The sequence below is a fragment of the Hibiscus syriacus genome, unplaced genomic scaffold, assembly GCF_006381635.1.
Source record: "Hibiscus syriacus cultivar Baekdansim isolate YM2019G1 unplaced genomic scaffold, ASM638163v2 tig00111610_pilon, whole genome shotgun sequence".
Classification (NCBI taxonomy): Eukaryota; Viridiplantae; Streptophyta; class Magnoliopsida; order Malvales; family Malvaceae; genus Hibiscus; species Hibiscus syriacus.
Genome location: NW_024063132.1, coordinates 2239 through 27874, shown reverse-complemented (window position 1 = coordinate 27874; position 25636 = coordinate 2239). Strand labels below are relative to the sequence as shown.

Here is a 25636-nt window from a genome sequence, read left to right as displayed (position 1 = left end):
TAAATGCCCACCTACAAATACAACCTCAGTATAAACTCAGATTAACAAAGAGAAAAAAATAATGATCGGCATCGATGACAGATGATTGTGAACTCTTCAACTGTGAAGTCGAGGTACAAGTATGGGGTTTTGAATCTTGTACATCCCATTCCCCTATCCTTGAACTTCATTTCCCAACACTTGCAGAGAAACAAACAGTTTTTTTCATACGCTCATCATGTTCTTCCTTTCTAGCTTTATAGCTTCGTAAGATGTCATTACTTCTTTGAATTTTGCCTCCGCAGCTTCTGAAATATAACACAAGGTCCCGGGAATATAACATTAAATAAAATTAAAACCCCCAAATCAATGCTGTCAAATTTTACAAGTTTTTAGTAGTAACTGTCCATCACATCTCACCTTTATTGTCCTGGTTCTGATCTGGGTGGAATTGTTTTGCTTTGGCCCTGAATGCGGCCTTCAGACACATAATTTAAATCTCAGTGCAACTTCACGGGCATGGTATGAAATCCAGCAACGACAAGAAATCATAATAATCTTGGTTTTTCTATTAAGTCGACTGATATCACTCGATTGAAAAAAAAAACAAAAAGAATAAGCTAACTAATTATAAATGGATGATAATGACAGAGACCAGCAAACTGTGCAATGAAGCAGTCAGTCCAATCTTGTGATTACTATGCTTAAACACAAGAATCCACGTGTTTAGACTTTCAGTTTTCCTAGTCTAAAAAAATATAGTTAATTGATAAATTAAGATGGTTATTCGATGGACATTAACATGGACTAACAATCAGTCTACCTTGAGAAGATTATGAATCAACTGGTTGAGACGAGCGGTATTAGACTGGATAGAGTTATAACACGTCAACTTTTGATAAAGATGTATTGAAAATGTCACGCGGCATAAAAATCGATGACTGTTATATCAAACTGAATTATCAGTTTTGAGAAATAGATTATGTATTATACCTCAAATAAAAACAAAAGCAGCAACGTAAAAGTATTATAAATATAATTCAGTATACCTTAATTTCATCTTCTGTATATGGTTGTGTTCTGCACCTGCGGAGAAAAGGAAGTTCAGAAATGTCAAATATTATTGCTGAATACCCAATTGAGCTCTTGGTGATCCTGACAATGATAGGGTGGAAGACCATTTGTAAACCCTGTGTAACAGCAGAGCATTACCTGTCAAGACCTAAAACTGAGTAGTGATGTGATAACTGATAGCTCCTACTATATCTTTGGGGTTGCCTGAAATTGGTTCTTTGATCTCCATATTGTCCTTCAGCCTTCCGATACCAGTCATCTCTATATTGTGCTTAAGCCTTCCAATACCAGTCATCTCGCTGGGAGTGCTGGTGATAAGGACCAGGACCATACTCCCTCCAGCTCTCATAGCTCCTTTTGTACTTATTTCGCTCCCTGTTAAACACACTTTGCATGCGCTTTATTCGCTCCTACAAAGAGAAGCAGAAATTACTTAACAATAAGATTATATCCCAATGGTATACCAAAAAGGAAATCACTATGAACATGGCTAAACGGTCAGCACCCCAGCTTTTGAAATTGTTACAAAATATTAAGGACTAGGAATAGTAAGGCCTAAATAGAATTTGGTTTTGTTTTTGAAATTGTTATAAAATATTAAGGACTAGGAATAGTAAGGCATAAATAGAATGTGGTTTTGCTTTGAAATTGTTAGAAAATATTAAGGACTAGGAATAGTAAGGCCTAAATAAATGTGGTTATCTGTGTTAAAAGAAGACAAATGATTTTTACACACAAGATTGGCAGTCCACCCAACTTATATTCTCTCTAGGTATCTATTCCAATTTACCAAAACACAAACTTACAAAAAGGAGAAAAAACATTATAGATAACTTCCTTAAGAATCATGCCACAAAATACCCACATGAAGCTTGGGTACATCACCCATAGATTCAAAATTTCCCATGATACAAGTTTTCATCATCATCAAATGCTAAATGTTACAGCTTATCACTCTCTTCAAAGTTTGTATACAAGTGCCTATAACAATTACAAGTTTAAAACAACCTAAACTAATGCTTTGGAAACCATGTCTCAAGACCTCTTGGAAGTAATATGGTAGTAAGATATAGAGAATGCTACGCCTACAACTAAACCAAAACTTACCACTCTCTCCATTTCTTCCTCATACTCTTCTTGCATTCGACGATTATACCTTCTCCGTGATTCCTCCTGGAAGGATGTTCGAAAAGAACCTCCTCTCTGAGATGATTGTGACCTGGCTAACTTTCACGGTGCAATCACACACATGATCAGATTGGTGAATACGAAACGAGAAATAAGAAATGCTATACTCAACTATTTTGAGGCATAAAGATAGACACGATAGATCCATACAGTAGTTCAACAATACAGCAATCAAACACAATGGCAGCTGTCACAGTATCAAAGCAATAATGTTGGTTTCAAATAAGCTATAGAACTAAATCTTAGTCTTTAAATCAATTTATACTTACAAAAGCAATTTTCGTAGAAAACAATTGAAACTTTCCAAGAAAAAAGATTTCCTTCCACCATTCCCTTTAAGAAAACAATGAAGTTACTGACAGCAAAGTATTATAAGCCAAGATTTCCCCTCAAGAAGACCACCATATCAAGGTATAGTAGCAGGCAGTCCTCTATAGCTGAACTGTGAAAGAACTTTTTTGTATACCTGAGAAAATACCCAATCAACAGACCTCCTCAGCTGACTAACCTGCCAAATTGCAACTACAATCAAAGGGAAATTCTAACAAATACCTTTCTCAGACCAAGAGAAACTTTAGCAGCATCAATTGTTTCCATTCTCCAGAAATAAAACGGAACCTTTCTTCTTAAATTAAATTTAAGGTATCCAAAAACCTCAGCTTATTTTACCATACGATAAAATACTAAATCGATTAACTAAAAGGTTGAAACATTAAAAGAAGAACTTACAGCTACAGTAGTGGCAGTGGCGCCAATTAAACCAAAGAGGAGAATTCCCCAAAGTTTGGGGTCTTCTCCTTTTTCTTTATAAGCTTTGTTTTGAGACGAACAGTGCTTAATCTTATCACTCTCAGCGTCTTCGCCTCCCATTGTTATCGATTCCCCAATTCCAATGATCGAATTTTCAAAACCGCTTCGCTTGAATTCAATTTTAATCCCAAACCCAAACCCTAATCGCATTGTTAGGGTTTCTTCCGCTCCTTTCCTCTATTTTATTTTTCTTTTAATTTTATGCAGAAAAATATTTTTTTCCTTCATTTCACCGCCGTTGTAATTTGTATTTGATTATGTTTCTAATACCCAATAAAGAGTTCAGAAACTCGATCAACTTCGCGGCAAGGTGCACGTGTCATTCATCTAATGGGTTGAGTTGAGCCCAAATCAGGCTGATTTGGGCCCGACTACAATGCTTAGTTTTCCCGTTTAGGAATCAAGACCGTTGGACTGGGAAATCACGCGCCAATACATACGCGCCTTTTACCGAGATCCGAGTCTGGCTATTCCCGCACAGATATACGTGTCCTTCAGTCTCTTATCTCTCGGATCTACACTTCAGAAAATGCAATTAATTTAATTAACCATACTGAAATCATTTAACTTTTTTGCAATTTGATTTTCTTTATTTTATTGGTTTTAATCAGAATAGTTTTAAAGCAGGAACGAAAAAAATCACACAAAATCATAACCTAAATTAATAGGTATGTCGAGGAGGCCAGTGAATCCCTCTAGACGTTATGGCGACGCCGGCGGCGGAGCTGCTCTCTTTTCTCTTTCCAAGCCTCGTTCTCCTCCTTTTCTCTCCATTATTCTCACTATCCTGGTATTTTTCCCCTTAAAATATATATTTTTAATTTATTTTTCTATAAGTTTCGTATTTTTCATTAATTATTATAATTTTCAGGGAGTATTGCTAATTGTTGCGTATTTCCATAGCGGATCAGGTTTGATTTTCTGATTAGGTTCATTAATTAAGCATTGATTAGTCACTTAATATAATAATATGTACTTAATGTTTAATGTTTCGAAGCTGACGTGTAATAACTTTTTCCCTTTCAGGATCCGCCTTAAAGAACCTTGTTTCCCGAGTGGAAGGTAAAACTTATTTTTTTAAAAAGTAATGTAATTTAAAAAATATGATATTGCTTCATATTTTCAGTGAATTGCGTGAGGATCTGTTTATAGATGTGGAATCTTAATGATATGTTTCATCTGAGACATCATTTACTAGTGCTTTTGGATGCGCTATTATATTAGCTAATTTCGGTTATAAGATAGGATTTGATCTTCGTTTGCAGGTGACTTTTCTTGCACATTTGAGGTTCTACGGGCGCTACCTGTTCTGAAGAAAGCATATGGTGGCGGCATACATAAAGTTTTGCATGTTGGTCCTGATTCTTGTTCGGTGATTGCGAATTTGTTGAAAGAAGAGGAAACTGAAGCTTGGGGTGTGGAACCGTATGACATTGAGGATGCTGATGCTAACTGCAAAAGGCTAGTGCGTAATGGCATTGTGCGTGTAGCTGACATCAAGTTTCCTCTTCCATACAGGCCAAAGTCATTTCCTCTTGTAATTGTTTCAGATGCATTAGATTACTTGTCTCCAAGATATCTAAACAAGACACTTCCAGATTTTGCACGGGTATCGGCTGATGGAGTCGTAGTATTTACAGGTGAAAGAAGCTTAAGTTTTATTTTGGCCCTAAACTTGCAAGTCATATGTGCTTGCCTCTCTCATAATGATCCTTTTTTGGTTGCTGATGGTTTCAACCACTTGGTTTCCTACTCTTTGTTAAATTTAGCTTTTTATTTCTACTTATGATTGATTCTTTGTTAAGATCTACTGCCAATCTTTACTCATTCCTTTCATTTTAAGATGTATCTATGTCATAATGACCGGATTCTTCTCCATGTTGCACTTTTCATAGATCATTGTCCTGTTTGTGTTATGAAAAAAAAAATGCATTAGACTAACGTGTAATAGCTGATTACAAAGATATAATCTGAGCCCTTTTGACATACCAAGAACTTTTATGATTGTTACAAATGTAGGTTTTCCAGGTCAGCGGAAAGCTAAAGCTGCAGATGTGTCCAAATATGGAAGGGCGGTAAGTGGTTGTTACTATCTTAATCAGTTACTGTTGGATAGGCCTCTTGAATGAATGTCTTCAAGTAGGAAATTCAGTAGTAATTTTGCAAACTTAGTGACTTAGAATGCACACTTCAATCAACTAGAAAATCTGGTCAATAGGTTAACAGTCGACCAAATTCCAGTATATTTTAAGGGAAAGAAATGTTTGGCCGATGGCTGACATGATTTGTTCATCGCTCGGATAGAGTGGTATTTCGTTTTTCAGTTTCTTTGTTTTCTTTTCTTGCTGAGCAGTTCTTCGATGTTCTATTTCTGTAATCTTGGAGCTTGTCATAAACTAAAATGTGAAGCCTAAGAAAGATGTTACCCTGTCTTAAATTATGAGATTTAATTTTCTTCCCCTTATCTATAAGTGATTTTTGACATAGCTGAACTAAATGTGACATGCTGAAGTGATTCTTGATATTTGAAGGCTAAGCTGAGGAGCTCGACATGGTGGGCACGATACTTTGTCCAGACGAGCTTAGAAGAAAATGAAGCAGCGGCCAAGAAGTTCAGTAGTGCCGCAGAAAAGAGCTCATATACTCCGAATTGCCAAATTTTTCACTTAAGGTCATACCGCTGATTTGTTTACATGGTAATTTCTATTTCACTATGTTGCGGTTACATAGTGCAGCTGATAGTTTTAAGTTTTGGTTAAAAATATTTAGATTTAAGTCGGGTATTAAGTAACTCATTTCAACTTGTTAAGTCAAGTCCATTTAATTCAAATATTAATCAAATTGTAATCGAACTAAATTCGAATAACTCACGAGTTATCTCATGTGTTTTACGCCGTTACCCATCATTTGCAGACTTAATTGCTCGAACATAAAATTTATGAAGAAAATAACGTTCTGTTTTTTATTGAGAGCACTTGATGGATTCTTAAAATCATTTATGAGTAATTAAATGAGTGAGGTTAGCACCAACAACCACTTAGTCTAGTGGGATGAGGCTCTAAATTTCTCAAGTAAAGTCAGGGTTTGAATCTTGATGTTTACAAATAGAGTAATTAAACTAGATTGAGGGGGTCACCCTTGTCTCTGTAGTACCCGATCTAAATTAGTCGGTCAATAGATCAAATATCAATTGATTAATTAAAAAAATGACTAAGGTTAGCAATGACTTGCTTGTGAAGATTTTTTTTGCATAACCATAAAAGTTTTGAACATAGTAATCTTTTTAAAAAATAATTGGTATTTTATAAATGATAAATGTTTTTTTATTAATTTAAGATAATTACAAGACTATCATTTTAAAGAGACTCTAAAAAAACCTTTGGTATTTAGGGTGCTCGAATCTAAGATCTAAAAAAATAACACTTCTTTTACTACTGAGATTGCTTGGTCCGTGCTATAAATAGTAAACGTTAGTTTTGAAAAGTTGGACTTATTACATTATTTTCACTAGTACAATAATTACATTGATTCATTTAATAACAAGAGGATTAATTTAACCGATTTCTAGGTAGATAGATTAATCTGAATCAATCTCTACAATAGAAAAGTTAAATTGATTTATTTAATGATAAATGAACTAAAATAGAAGGATCTTATAGGTATTTTCACCAAATATAAAATTTGCTATTAACGAATGGAATTTACTTGTATCCATTTATTAGTTAATTATTTCTTAAAGATCATGAATTACATTATGTTCCTTATCGATTTCCATATGATTTAATTAATGTTTTCTTTTTAATTTTGAACAATAACACGAGATATTAGACAAAATTTGGTAAATCATTAAAAAGAAGGAAAATCAAACAGAATTGAAGGAAACTGTGTACGTGGCTGCTCAACAATAACAGTACCATCGAGTGAGTATAGTTGGTCAAAAGAATCAGCACCGTCGATTTCAGAAATACTCATTTTGGTCGGGGCCAAAACATAATCTTCTCATTCCTATAAATGCCCATTTTGATCATTGATCTCTTTGCAAACCTCAAAAGCATCAAAGATCTGCAGTTCCCACTTTGTTCCACCCCCACGCACAAAAACTAAACTAAACAAAACCCAGCAAGAAAAGCTGATTTTAAGGTGCTGTAACGATGACGTCTAGCAAGGCTAGCGACAATTCTATTGGACAAGATTCTGCCTACTTCCATGGATGGCAATTTTATGAGAAAAGCCCCTTTGATCAGGTTGAAAATCCAACAGGAATCATTCAGATGGGGCTTGCTGAGAATCAGGTGATTAACTCCACTGATAATTCCTGATAATCCCAAAGTACGTAAGAAATTTTGATCAAACTTATTTTCTTTCGTTTTTCCTATCCTTTCAAGACCAACCACAACCTTTCTTATTCATTTAAGCATTTCCATTTTTAAACTAGGACAGTGCATATACTAAATTTATAGTTTGTATAATCAGCTTTCATTGGACCTGGTCGAATCATGGCTAAGAAAAATTCCGGACCCCATGGAACTGAACAAGGATGGAGAATCTTTATTCAGGGAAGCAGCTCTCTTCCAAGAAATCACGGCTTGCCTGCCTTCAAAAATGTAATTATACTCCTTTGCTAAACATAATGAAACTAATCCTTCCTATATATACTTAATTCCGAAATCATTTCAAACTCAAGCTATTGACAACATGGTCAACTTACTTGTACAGAAACTTGTTGACTACATGGCGAAAATGAGAGGAAACAGGGTTAAGTTCGATCCCAACAACCTGGTGCTTGCCGCTGGTGCAACTTCAGCTAACGAGACTTTAATCTTTTGCCTCGCGGATCCTGGTGAAGCTATCCTTCTTCCCACACCATACTACCCTGGGTAAGTTCAAATATATATTTCTGTGCGTATATCTGCACTGAATTAAAAATATTGTTGATAAATTGTAATAATTTATTTACAATTTGTTCCTTGTTTGACAGGGATCTTAAATGGAGAACTGGAGTAGAAATTGTTCCAGTACGTTGCTCGAGCTCAGATGGGTTCAGAATAACCATGTTTGCACTTGAAGATGCCTACCAAAGAGCTGAAAAGCTTAACCTCAATGTTAAATGCGTCGTCATAACGAACCCTTCGAACCTGTTGGTCAAAGAAAATTTAGCAGCCGGCGGCTGCTTAATTAAAAAAAAAAAAAAAACATGGGCTGCTAAGGGGTATTTTTTATAGGGTTAATTACAAGTTTAGTCCTAAGTTTCAACTATAAATACCCTAGCTCATTTAGCTTCAAAATCATCCCAAAATCTTCTAGTTCTCTCTCAAGTGTGTTGTGTAAACACCTGTAAATTTTCTCTTAATAAAAGATCTGCAGCAGTCCGGAGACGTAAGCACAAATTGGCTGAACTCCGTTATCAAATTTCGGGTATTATTTTTCCGCTTTTATTTCGTATTCTCACTAATCTGGTTATAGGGAAATTACTTGTACTTGGTTTATTTCCTAACAACTGGTAATCAGAGCTTTTGGTTGTGAATTTTGTCAATTTTCTGCGAGGTTACTATTCATTACTATTCAAGTGAATAGTGAATTTCGTGAATAGTGAAATTCGGTCGGCGATACGAGTTTGTCGACGGAGGTGTTCTAATACACGGCGGTTCGCAGAAATTGTCAGAAACGATCCAAACGAAGCCAGATTCGAGTGGGAGCGATGGCTGCAGACGAAGGGAAGGTGAAAATTGAAAAGTTCGATGGTACGGACTTTGGCTTTTGGAAGATGCAGATTGAAGATTTTCTGTACCAGAAAAATCTATATCAACCTCTTTCAGGAAAGCAACCAGAGGGCATGAAGAATGAAGACTGGGCTCTTCTCGACAGACAAGCCCTCGGAGTTATCCGACTGACGTTGTCCCGAAATGTTGCTTTCAACATAGCAAAGGAAAAGACCACGACAGGTCTTATGGCAGCTCTCTCCAGTATGTATGAGAAGCCATCGGCCTCAAACAAAGTTCACTTGATGAGGCGATTATTCAATTTGCGGATGACGGAAAGGGCATCAGTGGCTCAACACCTGAATGAACTCAACACAATCACAACCCAGTTGAGTTATGTGGAAATTGAATTCGATGATGAAGTTCGAGCTTTAATTCTCTTATCATCTCTACCAGACAGTTGGAATGCTACTGTTACAACAGTTAGCAGCTCGTCGGGAAATAGTAAATTGAAATTCGACGATGTTCGGGATCTGGTACTGAGCGAAGAAATTCGACGGAGAGAATCGGGTGAAGCATCAACCTCCTCAGCATTGCACACGGAGTCCAGAGGGAGAACTTCAGAAAGAAATTCAAATCGTGGCAGATCCAAATCCAGACGGGAAAAATCCAGAACGGGAAAGAAAGATTTTACCTGTTATAATTGTGGCAAGAAATGTCATTTTAAAAGAGATTGCCGAGCACTGAAGAAAGATACTGGTGCACAGGAATCTGCCAACGTGACAGAGGAGACAGGTGATGCCATGATTCTAAGCGTCAACAGTCCGATTGAATCATGGATCTTGGATTCAGGGGCATCTTTCCACTCCACCCCATGCCAAGAAATCATGGAGAACTATATCAGTGGTGATTTTGGGAAGGTTCATCTTGCTGATGATGAAACCTTGAAGATCGTCGGAAAAGGAGATATCCGACTAAAGCTGCCAAACCAGACCACCTGGAAGCTAACAGGAGTGAGACATATTCCTGGCCTCAAAAGAAATCTGATTTCTGTTGGACAGCTTGATGGAGAAGGATATAGTACAACCTTTTCAGGTTGTGAATGGAAGATTATCAAAGGAGCACTCGTCATTGCTCGTGGTAAGAAGACTGGTACTCTCTATGTAACCTCAAATTTAGAGAATATCATTGCAGTAGCAGATGCTGATGGAAAATCAAACCTATGGCACCAAAGGCTTGGCCATATGAGCGAGAAAGGAATGAAGATACTTCTGTCAAAAGGGAAGCTGCCGGATCTAAAGAATGTGGATGTCGGACTATGCGAGGATTGCATCTTTGGCAAACAAAAGAAAGTCAATTTTGCAAAGATTGGCAAGGCACCCAAGGCAGAAAGGTTAGAATTGATTCATACTGATGTATGGGGACCATCCCCAGTTCCATCTCTTGCAGGCTCACTATATTATGTCACCTTCATCGATGATTCAACAAGGAAGGTGTGGGTTTATTTTCTGAAGAAGAAATCAGAAGTCTTTGATACCTTCAGAAAATGGAAGGCCATGGTGGAAAATGAGACTGGTTTGAAAGTCAAGAGGTTGAGGTCTGACAATGGAGGAGAGTATAGAGACAGTATATTCAGAGATTTCTGCGCAAACAATGGGATTAAGATGGAGAAAACAGTTCCCATAACACCGCAGCAGAATGGCATAGCAGAGCGCATGAACAGAACTCTGAATGAACGTGCTAGAAGCATGAGGATACATGCCGGATTGCCCAAATTTCTATGGGCTGAAGCTATCAACACTGCAGCTTACCTGATCAACCATGGGCCCTCTGTTCCTTTGGATGGCGGAATACCAGAGGAAGCTTGAAGCAAGAAAGAAATAAACCTTTCACACTTAAGAGTGTTTGGTTGTATTTCTTATGTATACATAGACTCTGCTGAAAGAAGTAAACTTGATGTTAAGTCCAAAAAATGTGCCTTTTTTGGTTATGGCGGTGATGAGTTCGGTTACCGGTTTTGGGACTAAGAAAATCGAAAGATCATCAGAAGCAGAGACGTCATTTTCAATGAAAATGTGATGTACAAAGACAGGTCAACCGTAGAATCAAGTAATACCGAGGCTGAAACAAAGGATTTTGCTGAGTTCGAGGAGATTTCTGGAAATGATGTTCAGATCAGTCCTGAAGCAGTTCAAGAGGAAGAACCAGGCACACCAGAACTGAGACGCTCCTCCAGAATTCCTAAACCAACCCAACGGTATTTGCCTTCTTTACACTACTTGTTGCTGACTGACAATGGTGAACCAGAGTGTTATGATGAAGCAATGCAAGTGGAGGATTCAGTCAAGTGGGAGTCTTCCATGAAAGATGAGATGGACTCGTTTATGTCAAATCAGACGTGGGAATTAGCTGAATTACCACCAGGCAAGAGAGCGCTCCACAACAAGTGGATTTACAGGATCAAAGAAGAGCACGATGGGAGCAAACGCTACAAAGCAAGATTGGTTGTCAAAGGCTTTCAGCAAAAAGAAGGTATTGATTACAATGAAATTTTCTCTCCAGTCGTGAAACTGTCTACAATCAGACTGGTGTTGAAAATTGTAGCTGCAGAAAATTTACATCTTGAGCAGTTAGATGTAAAGACAGCTTTCCTTCATGGTGATTTGGAGGAAGAAATCTATATGAGGCAGCCAGAAGGCTTCATAGAGGCAGGCAAGAAAAACATGGTATGCAGGTTGAAGAAGAGCTTGTATGGTTTAAAACAAGCTCCTAGACAGTGGTACAAGAAGTTCGATAGTTTCATGGGTAGCAGTGATTTTACCAGATGCCAAGCAGATCATTGTTGCTACATCAAGAGGTTCGACAACAGTTTCATTATTTTATTATTGTACGTTGATGACATGCTCGTTGCAGGCTCAGACATGCAAGAGATTATACACTTAAAGCAAAAATTGTCGAAGTAGTTTGCTATGAAGGATCTAGGCGCTGCAAAGCAGATTCTTGGGATGAGGATAAAGAGAGACACAAAGTCGGGGACTTTGATGTTATCACAGGCTGAGTACATCAACAAAGTACTCTCCAGGTTCAACATGCAAGATGCTAAACCAGTAAGTACACCTTTAGGTGTTCATTTCAGACTCTCCAAAGAACAGTCACCAAAGACGGAGGAAGAACGTGCACACATGGTGAAGGTGGCGTATGCCTCAGCAATTGGAAGTATGATGTATGTCATGGTTTGTACCAGACCAGATATTGCTCAAGCAGTGGGAGCTGTTAGCAGGTACATGAATAATCCAGGCAAAATACACTGGGAAGCAGTCAAATGGATCCTCAGATATCTGCGAGGTACCACAAACAAAGCACTTTGTTTCAAAGGTGGAGATACGATACTGACATGCTATGTAGATGCTGGCTTAGCCGGAAATGTTGACATCAGAAGAAGCACTACAGGGTATGTCTATACTCTAGGAGGAACCGCAGTGAGTTGGGTTTCTCAACTACAGAAGATAGTTGCTCTCTCCACAACCGAAGCAGAATATGTCGCTGTTACGGAAGCCAGCAAAGAGATGGTCTGGCTCCAAAGTTTCTTGGAAGAGTTAGGCAAGAAACAAGAAAACAATGTCTTGTATTGCGACAGTCAAAGTGCTATCCATCTAGCGAAGAATCCGTCTTTTCATTCCAGGACGAAGCACATACAACTGCGATATCATTTTATCCGGTCTCTTCTGGAAGATGGGATTTTGAAACTTGAAAAGATCAGTGGAGCTCAAAATCCGGCAGATATGTTAACAAAGACGGTGACCACAGAAAAACTGAAGTTGTGTTCAGCTTCAGTTGGCATGCTAGAATAAAAGACCAGAAATGCTGCTGCATTGATCGAGGTGTGAAGACAGATTGAAATCAGTCTTCAAGTGGGAGATTGTTGGTCAAAGAAAATTTAGCAGCCGACGGCTGCTTAATTAAAAAAAAAACATGGGCTGCTAAGGGGCTGCTAAGGGGTATTTTTTTATAGGGTTAATTACAAGTTTAGTCCTAAGTTTCAACTATAAATACCCTAGCTCATTTAGCTTCAAAATCATCCTAAAATCTTCTAGTTCTCTCTCAAGTGTGTTGTGTAAACACCTGTAAATTTTCTCTTAGTAAAAGATCTGCAGCAGTCCGGAGACGTAAGCACAAATTGGCTGAACTCCGTTATCAAATTTCGGACATTATTTTTCCGCTTTTATTTCGCATTCTCACTAATCTGGTTATAGGGAAATTACTTGTACTTAGTTTATTTCCTAACAGAACCCACTCGGCACAACGATAACTAAAGATGAGATTAACGACCTCATTGCATTTGCTATGGCAAAAAATATTCATATCATAAGCGAATGAAGTTTTTTCAGGAACCGTATTCGACTCTCCTGGTTTCATAAGCATTATAGAGGCCGCAATGGACCTTAAACTCGAAAGCACAGATATATGGAATAACATTCACATCGTTAACAGCCTTTCCAAGGATCTAGGTTTACGGTTTACTAGGGTTTCGTGTTGGCATGATTTATTCCGACAACGAAACAGTTATTAGTGCGGCAACTAAAATGCCGAGTTTCGGACTCGTTTCGTCCCAAACTCAGTACCTGCTCTCCAACGTGCTAGCCGACAAGAAATTCATGACCTGCAAATACATGAAGGAGAACCAAAAGAGGCTTAAGAAGAGGAAAGAGATGCTGGTTTCGGGCCTTAAAAAGTCGGGAATAGGCTGTCTGAAAAGCAATGCAGTCTTGTTCTCCTGGGTTGATATGAGACATCTCTTATCTTCTAACACATTGGAGGCAGAAACGAAGCCGTGGGACGAAATTATAAGCCATGCAAGATTGAATATTTCGTGTGGTTCATCATTCCATTGCTTCGAACCAGGGTGGTTCAGGGTTTGTTTTGCCAACATGTCTCACAGAACAATTCAAGTTGCAATGCGACGAATCAAGGATTTCGTCGAACGTTTGAGCTTCAACGGTGGGATCAAGATGAGTTACCAGCAAAATGTGTTTACTTTAAGCAGGAAACTGCTAAGCAACTGGGTTCGCAAATTATCATCGGCTAATCGTGCTGAGCAAGAGCGTTAGGTTATAATATTTTTATCTATTAAAATTTATATAGTATATGTCACGGTCAGCTACTCATCTAGTCAAATGCATATTATATTTTTTTATTTATTTTGTAAATAAGCTCTGCTCCGCGGACCACGAACAAAGCTATTTGTGATTTCATTGCCGTATGTCATTCGGCATTGTTTTTCCGAATCCATCAAATTCTAATGTTTAGAATGTCTTTTATTTTTACATTACTCTTTATCATTTAAAATAATATATTATCGTAATTTGTTAGAAATTTATAATTAAAATTTTATATGTTTTTGAATTAAAAAATTTATAGAGTAATTCATTTAATGAAAAATAAAATTAAAAGAAAAAATTAGGATATATGGTAGATTATAGCATCATACACAGGTATGGTACCTTGTGGCATATTGAATTTATACAAGGATTATATTTTTATCAAACATTTATTAAAAGTAAAAAATTAATTTGAATAGATTTTTTTATTAAGTAAGTTTTCTTTATAACTAAATAATTATTCACATAAATAGATGTTAGAGAGCATCATTAAATTTTAATTGATCAAGATTTGGCAGTTGTGTTAAACACAATTATCTTATATTTTTGTATTTTTCGATATTAGTAAAATATTTATTTCTTTGTTCGTAAATTTTCAAGTTTTTTTTATATAAAACCTTAGTGTGTCTTTTTTTTTATTGTGAGATCATTATACTTGCCGTTAGCTTATAATTAGTGTTGTTGTTAAGATAAATTAAAAGTATCATCTTATTGTATATTGAATTATGTTTTAATTTTTTATATGAAAAATGAACAAAATGTTAGAAGCAAATCATAGTAAATATAAAATCAATAACTCAAGATCAATCATGTTAAATCATTAAGAATACTAGATGTAGAAGCGTACCTAAATTAATTGATAGATTAAAATCTTGAGTCTTTTTTATGATATTCCAAGATGATAAATTTTAATTCTCTTGCCGTAAAAACTCTATGAGAGAAATAAAATTAATACAAGTTAACTTATTTATTGAGGATCACTACCTCTTTATATAGATTGAATGTTATATATGTCTTTAAAATATTTATAATTTTACTCCTCATCAAATTATAAATTAATTCCATGATACTTTAATACCTATAACACATATAATATAACTGACCACTTAATTTTATATCATACTTTATGATAATGTTTTATATATATATATACTAACAATGATAGATTTTAATCAACACAAAACTCCCAAAACCATCTTCAATCCAACTCATGTTTAAAATTTACCTAATTTGTTAAAATGTAAATCAGTAACTTAGCATGAATAATTAACGATAAGGATAACCCTGTTCATTTTTCTGATATACAAAAATGTTTTGTTTATTTTTAAAATAAAGGATTGAAATACAATCTGATGTATAATATAAGGGTATGACAATATTGGAAGATAAAGAAATGTGTTTTGATTAAATAATAACCGATTACACTCTGAAAAGCTGTTTAAGAAATAAATAAATCATGTAAATTGTTGTGAATGTTGATTTTTGGATGCATCAAATGTATAACGTAAGGTTAATTGATTTTTTTATTAAAAATATTAAAATGATGTATTATGTCTGACCTTCCTCTTTTTCTCCTCTTTCTTGCTTTTCTTCCTTGCTCGGTTCTTCTACCGCCAGTCCGCTATCCTTCCTATGCTTCTTCTCCTCTCGTCCAAGCTTTTTGATTACTGGAACTTGCCTCTTAGTTGTGTTTAAGCCGCTCTTTATGGATTTGCTTGTTTGGAGTTTCTTTTCTCTGACATCTATGGGAACACGGCTACTGGTTTGGTCACCTCTCACCGGGGCTCGGATAGTGAAAGGATTAAAGGAGGGATGAACGTTGGTTGTGTTGCCTCCATCCGTTTTCAGTTGTATGGGAAATCACATGGAGCCTCGTTTCTTACGTTTGTAAGCGGATTGTTCTGTTGCTTGATCATTGTGACCTCGTCCCCGACAAACAGGGGTTAGGATGTTAGAGGTGTAAATTTTTAAAAGGAGGTCTTTAATTTTTTTTTTAAAGATAACTTTATTAATTAGAAAATCTTTACAAGATTCGACCGTAAACTTTATGATTTTGGGATTAAAAATTTTACCATTAATTTATAATATTTTGTTTTTTTTATTATAACAATAGTAATAAATTTAATTTTTTGGGCCCTTACTATTTCGTACCCCTGTTCCGTCACGCACGTTGCAGGTCCTAACCCCACCTCTGGTCCACGGCTAACTTCAACCAGTTTTTGTGTCTTTGTCTTCAAAGGCGAACTGCCGGTGATCAGGATCCTGTCACTTGGCATCGCGACGAGCTCTTGTACCGTTTGACTGACAGTTGTTTCTGTTGTAATTAGGGTTTTCAATTGCCCAGTTATGTTTTGTTAGTTGCTTGGATTAATGTTGGTCGTTTTGTTTTTGTTGTTTGAGCTTAGGACCCTGAAAAAGAAAAAGAAAAACTTGAAGCAACAAAGCAAAAAGGAACTTTGGTTTACAAATATTGGGAAGTGTGATCCGGTGTTTAAGACATTGACAAAATATGTGGCGATACAGCAACTATAAAAACTGTAGGGGAAGAGTAAAGAAAAGACTGACCAAAGATAGACAGTTGCGGTTGCACTAGTCTAGTTGAGAATAAGGACAGACAGGATCTCATATTTTTCTTTTGTACTGTCCCCCTTAGTTGTCGCGCGGTAGGAAATTTTATAGCGTTCTCCCTATTTTCCGTGTTTATTGTTAAATCACTCGTTCAATAACAACAACAACAACAACAACAAAAAGGTGACGTGATGATAGATTCCTTAAAAGATTTATTTCTCTGAAAATTGGTCAATTTTGTTTTTCTTCTCAATTTCTTTTTTCCCTTTTTGTTTAATGTTTTTTGAAGCACAAACGTAGCGTTTGGCGTTCAATTCACAAAGAGGCTCTGAAGTTGTTCCTTTTCCGATGGTTTCCAACTTCTTAAGCGAATAATTTTCGCTTCTGCATTTGGGAACCTTTTCAAAGTTCTTTGGCGTTTCTTTTTGGCCAAGATATTAGCTTAGGCTACTTGTTTCTGCATTACCATTGTCATAATAAGGCATTCCTGTGTTTGGAGCAAAACGAAAGGGATATGGTGTAATTCCATGCCCCCGTGCTTGAGTAATTGACTCTCTGAAGCTTGAGAAAAAGGATTTAGGGGATTGAGATGGACATAGGTGGTCTTGTAACGTCTGCCGGAATCAATATATCTATATGTGTTGTGCTTTCTTCATTATATTCCGTGCTAAGAAAACAACCAAGCAATGCAAGTGTGTATTTCACACGAAGATTTATTTCAGAACCGATCCAGCATGATGATCCTTTCGGCCTTCATAGATTCGTGCCCTCGGCAGGATGGCTCATGCGTGCCTGGCAAGCAACCGATGAAGAATTATTAGAAGCTGGTGGTGTTGATGCTGTAGTTTTCATGAGAATAGTAGTTTTCAGGTCATTAAAACTTCTTTGGTATTTCAATTATCATTGGTTTGTGTCTGATTTTGCTTTTGCCGGTTCACTGACTCCGTTCTTTACAGTCTTAGGATATTCATCATTGCTACTGTTGTTTGCATTTGTCTAGTCCTTCCGGTGAATTATTATGGAAGAGACATGGAGCACAAGAGTTTCCGTGTAGAACCATATGATGTGTTTACTATTGGAAATGTAGAAGAAGGTTCAAAAATGTATGTTATTTTGGATCCATTACGGTTGTTCTGTTATTGATTAAGGGAAACCCACCATATATTTAATGTTTTCTTTTTCAGGCTTTGGGCACATTGTTTTGCAATGTACGTCATATCCTTCTCAGCATTTGTTCTGCTTTACTTAGTAAGGATGCTCAAACCAAAATGCATTATTTCCGAATAATCTCGTATAGTTTTTCCCTCTGTTGATGCGTTCTTAAGTTCCTTCTTGCATTCATTTGAAGATTATTGCTTCTATGTAGGAGTATAAAAGTATCACTAAAATGAGGCTAGCACATATTACTGGATCTCATCTCAATCCAAGTCATTTCACAATTCTAGTCCGTGGCGTTCCGTGGTCCCAGGATGATTCATATAGTAAATCGGTGGAAAGTTTCTTTTCGACTTATTATCCCGATACCTATGTGGCTCACCAGATGGTATATCGGCCTAGTACATTTCATAAACTAAAGGTATTTCAAGTTTTATATGCTTATTCTTCTCTAAACATTCACTGCTTACCACACAATGTTCATAATCTGTAACAAGTTCTATGCATATTCTATGACAATGTTGTCTTTGCAGAAGGATGCCAAGAAGATGTACTTAATGCTAAGACCCACAGAGACAGAGTATGTACGGGATGATAAGCCATGTTATCTTTGTGGAGGATCTGCACATACCTTTAAGGTGATTCACAAAGACAACAATAGAAGTCAAACCAGAATTGATGACTTGCACCCAACTCAAATAGAAAAGGTTAACAATCCTGGAATTTTTTAGTCTAATAATGTTGATTTCACATTTCTAGTTGGTATGCCTAAAAAGGACATAATTATGCTTGCCTCTGATAACAAATAACTCTTTAGTGGGATATAGATCTGCTCTTTTCCACCCCCAGGCCCCAGGAATTTATGTCGTTTGATTCTACATTTGAGCAACTGGTTTTCTGTTGTTTACATAAAGGCCAGAGTTTACTGTAACCGATGATTCTCACTATTGAAAGGATATGGAGATTCAGCAGTGAGCTTTACGATATCTTCAATGTCATTGTGATATACTCTGTTATTTTGGCATTTGATGCAGGAATGTCCAGCTGCTTTTGTTTTCTTTAAGAATCGTTATGCTGCTGTTATTGCTGCACAAGTTCTTCAATCATGGAATCCCATGTTATGGGTGACACAACTAGCTCCAGAGCCACATGATGTTTATTGGTCAAACCTCGGCATACCATACAAACAAGTCTGGGTTCGTAAAATAGCAAGTCTTCTATGTGCTTTGGCCCTTGTGTTCGTGTTTTGTTTTCCAGTTGCCTTTGTGCAAGGCTTGACACAAGAAGATGTACTAAAAAGTTGGTTTCCACAATTTAGAAGACTTCTAGAAAAGTGAGTATGGGTCTGTATATCTCTATTGCAAAATCAGTGTTAGCTTGTTAGTCTCTACTTCTTTGTGCAAGGCTGATGCCTGATGCAATTATTGTAGATGACCTGCAATATTTTGATTTGTTTGTAAACCTATCATGTTTGTGGTGTTGAGCAGCGAGTTCGTAAACCGGGTGGTAACAGGTTACCTGCCGAGTGTGATTCTGATAGTGCTTATGTATACTGTTCCACCAATCATGATGATGTTATCCAAAATGGAGGGAAATGTTTCGCGTAGCGAGAGGAAAAGGAGTGCATGCATTAAAGTTTTGAACTTTACAATCTGGAATGTTTTCTTCGTTAACGTTTTGTCCGGATCCTTTATCCAGCAAATGAGTGTTTTCTCGAAACTTCAAGAGTTGCCTTTTCAACTTGCCAAACAAATGCCTGACCAGGTAAATTCCCATCACTCCCTCATAGTTGCCTTAACACCCTTTCTTTCATCACCACATTCACGTAGGAAAAAAGATGCCTTTTGTATGGATCTTCAACTTGTAACTGTACCTATTGTTCTATCTGCAGGCTGCCTTCTTTACGACTTATGTTCTGTCATCAGGTTGGGCAAGCTTGGCCAGTGAATTAATACAACTTTTTAGTCTTACTTGGAATTTCTTCAGAAAATTCATTCTAAGAAGTAAGGAAGAGCCAACTAATATTGCTCTAAACTTCCCGCACCATACTGAAATTCCACGAATGCTTCTGTTTGGACTCCTGGGCTTCACTTTTGCTATCCATGCACCCTTAATCTTGCCCTTCTTGCTCATTTACTTTGCTCTCGCGTTCCTCGTCTATCGAAACCAGGTTTGTTTTTGCCCCATTCATTCTCATGTGCATGAAGATGTTACAGGAATATTTTGTTTATATATGCATTTTCTGTTTTCAGATTCTCCATGTATATGTAACAAAATATGAAAGTGCGGGACTGTTCTGGCCTGTTGTCCACAACACAACAATCTTCTCTTTAGTGTTGACACAGGTCATCGCAGTTGCGGTGTTCGCCCTGAAAGAAGCACCAATTGCTTCTGGTTTCACCATTCCTCTCATAGTTTTCTCCCTCCTCTTCAATGAGTACTGCAGGAAGAGGTTTTCCCAGGTTTTCAAGAGGAGCCCCGCACAGGTAAGCATCGGAATACCTTACCACTCTCTTTCTCAAGACAACTCCCCCAACCGTTTCTTTGTAACAGGTTCTCATAGAGATGGATCGACGAGATGAACAAATGGGGAGGGAAGAAGGGTTTTACAATCAGTTGCGATCGGCATATTGTCAGTTAGCGTACATTACAAAGGATTTGACCATTTCTGAGGATTTTTCCAGAGTTGGAACCAACAGGCAGCGCAAAGATGATGAAAGTTGCCAAGATAAAGATGACAGTTCACCCAAATCAGGTATGCATGCTCTCGCTTCTTGCTGCTTCTTTCCAGAATCCATTAGTCATCTCATTGGTTTTCAATTTTTCAGGGATTCATCATATTGAATTACAGTGATAGCTGGATGAAGTGAAACTGGTACTTTAGAAACGTATGTATAGGTGGCAGTGCAAAATTAGATAGTGGGGGTGTGACGTAGGTTACAATTATAGCTGTAGAAATGATTTCCCTCCCCATTATGATCCACACAGATATGACCACACCAAAGGCCTTTCCATACATTGTACAGTTTGATACGTATAATACACGTTCTGCAGTTTCAACGGAAAAAGTAAATAGTGTGAATTTTGAAAAAGAGAATTGATTTCATCATACAGTTGTTTACTTTTTGGACTAACACCCATAACAAGAATAATTGATTTGTCTCATCAAATGAAACTAAAAAATTGATCTTTTTGACTCGAAATTACTCGACTTGAAAATAAACGACTTTAAGTTATAATTTCATAAGCTCAATTAAAAAATTTAAATTTAAGTTGAGTTATAAAATGTAACTCGAATAGTAACTTAAATAATTCAATTTTTTTAATAATTAATGGATTAATTTTCAAGTTTGAGTCGAGTTTTTCTACTCTGTATATTATATGTATTTGACATATGAAAAAACATAAAAGATAATATGTATTGTATATGGTTATAGTAAACCAATTATAAATCGAAAAATAGCACACATCTAGATATATTTAAACTTATATTTTCTTAAATGTTACAATAACAATTATATCATTCGAGTTAAGATTCAATTAACATTATACTTTATAATTATCTTTTTAATAATATTGTTCTCAATATTTAATCCTATGAGAAGATAAATGAATATTTATAAGATGTATGTATATATATTTTTTGAATAGAAGATGCATGTATTTCTAATCACACATCACTTATTTATGTGATATAAAAATGCCTAATGTTCATTATAAAAGGAGGGCTAATGCTCCCTTTATCTAATCCCAAAACCTCCCATCTCCTCTATTTAAAAGTTTGGCAAGTATTAATAATTTTCAACTAGTTTGTATTCTCGGTATTTATTATTATTATTATTATTTTGCAATTTCCAAACAGTAATTATATTCATATTTTATGGGTACATATTGCCATTGATTAGTGGAACGCTACGTTTATCTGGTATTATCGCATTATATTAATACGTGCCTTAATTTAATAATTTTAATATGTGGTATTGTGATATTTTGTGGCATGTTAAAATTGTGAAATGCATTGGGCTTACAAAAAGTATCACATTTATGTATGAAATTCTGAAATTAGTTATGAGAAAAAATAGATACCATATTTATATAAATGGGAAAAAAATTAGAAATTAAATTTACTCCAACTATGATAATTTAGTACATAGAATTGAAACCAAACCAGTATGCAACTACTGCCAGTAGAAAAGAAGACCGAATTCCAACTCAAGTACACCGTAAATGGAATTGGGATAGCAAACGGATTGATAAACTGTTGATATATGAAACAAGTTATATAAGACTTCCAGATGCTAATGGATCTCAACCGTCCATCCTTTTTTATCCTCAATGCGACCAGTTTGCAGTCCCACCAGAGTCGAGTACAGTTCTTTGCAAACCAAGTTTCCCTCTGTTTTGAATTCAATTCTGCAAATATCCATAAATTCACATGGTTTATTATAAGTTCACATAAATCAGGGAATTAATACAAGTACACTCACTTCCAGTTTTCTATGGATTATTAACATCCTTTTCAATTCCTTATCTAAATTCTATTGGTTACCTTCTGTCCTGATGTGTGATGCTACCTACTGGAGCAACTCCAACTGCGGTTCCCGTGCAAAAAACTTCATCAGCATCAACCACGTCATCGACTGGAATCGCCCGTTCTTCAACCTAAACACATTAGTCTTTTATTAAATCCTCTCCTTGTTTTTTTTTTAACTTTGAAGTTGTAAAAATATCAAATAGTCACCTGGTAGCCTTGATCCCTAGCAAATTCGAGGATGCTTTTTCGAGTTACCCCTGCAAGAATAGTTCCATTTGTAGAAGGAGTCGAAATATGATTTCCCTATAAAGGTGGTCATTAAGGTTTGTTAGTTGAAGCGCTGAGAAACCAATAATTAGTCTTCATTCAAAATCCATCAATACCTTCACAATGAAAATATTACAGGATGAGACTTCCTCCAGATACTTCCTATTCATGGCATCAAGGTACAGGACATCAGAAAATCCTCTTTCTTTTGCTCTGGCTATTGCTTTGAGAACCTGTAACAATAGCATAATAAGTTTACACTAGAAGAAAATAGAGTAAAAAATAAAATCAAGATTCCAACATTGAAATGCAAGTATGTTGCATACTGGAGCATAATTTGTGATTGACTTGACGCCTCCAGCTCCTCCAGGAGAAGCACGAACAAATTCTTCATCAATATATAAGTTCAAAGGTGAAGTACCCTCCTGACTACAGATATTCACAACATAAATAAGCCTTTCTTCTTGAAATCCAAGGGTTGAAAAAGAGGGGGGGAAAAAAGGTTGAATTATAAAGAAACCCACCTTGAAATAGTTGCGGACAGGGGAAGCATAAACAACAAATGTATATTCCGGAGCAGGTGCCAAACCTAAAATAGGACCAGTCCCCAAAAGCAGAGGCTTAACATACAGTGACCCTTTTCCTGGTGGAGGAATCTGCACGTAATCACGGAATCAATTCATAAATTTGTAAGGAAAATTGAGTAATATTTGTGGGGGGGGGGGGGAAACAAGAATACAAAGAAGCACAGTTTAGTTAAATTTACCCAACGCTTGTTAGCAAATACAGTTTTTTTCACTGCATCGACAAATTGTTGAATGGAAGGTGATGGCATCAACATTCTTTCAGCCCCATGCTTCATTCGAGTTGCGTTTTGTGCTGGACGGGACAGAAGAATTCGTCCATCCTCTGCCCTGTAAGCTTTCGTGCCTTCATATATGCCCTGGATAGAGTTTTCCAAGCTGAATTATCAATTAGATCACTCTGATCTAATGGGAAAATATAATAGTAACTTTAAGAAAAACTTCTGTAGGTAATGCTAATCCCATATAATATTGGAAATATTATTGGGAATGATATTTAAGGATTGACTTTCTCACTTTCTTGTTGAGTGATAGAGAACAAGAGGACTCTCGCGCACCGCCGTCGTCCGTCTTGGCTCGTGGTCGTACGTGTCTTTGACACGTCCTTGCTGATACTATCTTTTTAGAAAAATTTCTCTTTAAAAGAAATAAATGGAAAAATATGAAAAATTTCAATTAATATAATTTTGAAAATTATAACAGCTGAACAATGATGCAATAAACCGAGAGATATAATTTATTTTTAAGACAGTGATTTTTATCACGACACGATTTACGAATTTATTTCTTTTAATTACTGTTTATATTTTCAGTCAGTGACGGTATAATTTTGCAGTTCATATCCAACTTCTTTATCCAAATCTTGACTCAAAGTTCAATCTTGCAGCAGCTAGTAGAGAAATACTACATAAGTTTCTTCAGTTCGGTCGTCAGCTGCACTTTTTTGTTCACATTTGTTGATTAGGCGAAAAGGGAAAAGGGGTGCTTGCCTGCCTGGCCATAATTTAAGACGCCAGAGGAAGGGCTTATTTCAATATTGTCGCCCTTCTTTAAAGTTTTCGTCTTTCGAACATTTCATTACGTACATGTATTCAGTAGGCGTCAGACCAAATCCAAGTTTATCCCAATCCACATCAGCGTACTCATCGTCACTATTTTCAAATTAGTTTTTTAGAGAAAAAAAATGAAGTTAGGAAATGGAATAAAATATTCAGCATGGTCGACAATAAATTAATAATCACCATGATAGTATTGAATAGTTTAATAATTTATTCCTTATCCAAAACATTCATGAAGATGACTCCCATGCCTTCGGGTCTTTTATTTTTTTATGGACTAAAGATTTTCTTAATATCCATTAACGAAGATTAATCCTTTCAGGCACACACATGCATTTTGTAGCTAAAAACGAACACTGCCTCACGCCCACACCAAATTGACAGCCGTGAAAATTTGAAAAAACTTTATCGGGCTAAAACCACATTTTAGCTCAATTTTGTAGGGAAAATGGCGGATCCCCTGTTTTCTGGGATTACCTCTAAGCATATGGTTGACTAGCCATTTGCAGAGAAGCAGCAGCCTGAGATGTGTACCCGCGGTAATTTGCAAGCTATAAACATGTATAAAACAACATATTAGTTGTACCTTTTGAGCCTAAATTCAACGTTTACATCCTCTGATTTCTTTGGGGGGAAAACAACATATTAGTTACCTTGCACAAAAGCCAGGAATACAAAACATAAGTTGAAGCTAACTCAACCTTGTCTTTCAGATGTTAAATTTCAGGAAAATATAGACCAAGTGACTAATAGCAAATGGACAAGTAACAAATACAATTTTTTTCGTAAAACGACGACTTAAACATGAAAAATATATTGAATCATAAAAATCCAGCGATGGACAAAGAAGAACCATAGTACCAGATACTCTGGAAGAAAACTGGAAATGAAAGGAGCGACGTTTTCATGCAAATAAAAACAGTAGAAGCTGATGAATAGAACAACAAACAACGTCATAGATATATTATAAAAAGGGAATAAAATTATAACATACCTTGGATTGAGAAAAAGAAGCAGCCCGAACCAGGTTGCGTATGCGAGAACTCCCCTGAATCATGTTTTTTTTTAACACGATCGTCTTTGAAGAAGGAAAGCCTAAAACCCAGTTGGGTTTATTAAGAAGGTTCAGAGTATAACAGCTAAGGGGGTAACGATTTGCTAAGAGAATTATCCGGAACGAAAGAGATCCCAAGACAAAGGAAATAATTATCAAGTTGTTAAAGTTGAAGGTTGGTATGGAACTTCCCAACAATGTTAGCTTACCATTATTCTCATATGCTCATATGTAATGGGGGAGGTAAGATGTCCCAACGTAAGTTGAGAGTAACTTCGGTAAGAGACCTTCGAATTATGAAATGATTTATGTAAGACTCGATCCCACGATCTTAAAATTAATAACTTTGTGCTCTATCAACTGAACTGATGGTCATTTCATAAAATAAAAAAACAAAATTGTGCTAAAAGGTGTAGTGTGTGATTATTTGCGAGTGAAGCTCTTAGTTTAAGCACTAATATTAAATCTTAGGTTTGAAATTGGGTGTAGATAAATAGTTGCATTTAT

The 25636-nt window shown here is 36.3% G+C and overlaps 3 protein-coding genes and 2 pseudogenes across 3 annotated transcripts; 3 read left to right on the top strand and 2 right to left on the bottom strand.

Annotated features, from left to right (window-relative positions):
- Window positions 1-200: 200 nt before the first annotated feature.
- On the bottom strand, window positions 201-3254 carry LOC120165744. The gene is made up of 8 exons (XM_039175196.1): window positions 2971-3254; window positions 2708-2749; window positions 2161-2280; window positions 1332-1463; window positions 1192-1295; window positions 1029-1065; window positions 400-457; window positions 201-287 (listed from the first exon to the last, which is right to left on the bottom strand). Exons 1-8 carry the CDS (start codon window positions 3199-3201, stop codon window positions 205-207), a joined length of 807 nt encoding a protein of 268 aa, XP_039031127.1. The 5' UTR covers window positions 3202-3254; the 3' UTR covers window positions 201-204.
- Window positions 3255-3662: 408 nt separating this feature from the next.
- Window positions 3663-5838, top strand: LOC120165741 (probable pectin methylesterase CGR2). The gene is made up of 6 exons (XM_039175194.1): window positions 3663-3841; window positions 3923-3962; window positions 4078-4113; window positions 4317-4691; window positions 5071-5126; window positions 5583-5838. The coding sequence occupies exons 1-6, from the start codon at window positions 3722-3724 to the stop codon at window positions 5733-5735; spliced, it is 780 nt and encodes a 259-aa protein (XP_039031125.1). The 5' UTR covers window positions 3663-3721; the 3' UTR covers window positions 5736-5838.
- A 1313-nt stretch (window positions 5839-7151) lies between these two features.
- Window positions 7152-13858, top strand: LOC120165748 (annotated as a pseudogene).
- Window positions 13859-16758: 2900 nt separating this feature from the next.
- Window positions 16759-20630, top strand: LOC120165747 (CSC1-like protein RXW8). Its single transcript, XM_039175199.1, has 11 exons — window positions 16759-17347; window positions 17434-17580; window positions 17662-17725; window positions 17844-18053; window positions 18166-18339; window positions 18667-18965; window positions 19120-19396; window positions 19524-19802; window positions 19885-20118; window positions 20186-20387; window positions 20461-20630. Exons 1-11 carry the CDS (start codon window positions 17067-17069, stop codon window positions 20484-20486), a joined length of 2193 nt encoding a protein of 730 aa, XP_039031130.1. The 5' UTR covers window positions 16759-17066; the 3' UTR covers window positions 20487-20630.
- A 1102-nt stretch (window positions 20631-21732) lies between these two features.
- On the bottom strand, window positions 21733-25252 carry LOC120165749 (annotated as a pseudogene).
- Window positions 25253-25636: the final 384 nt, after the last annotated feature.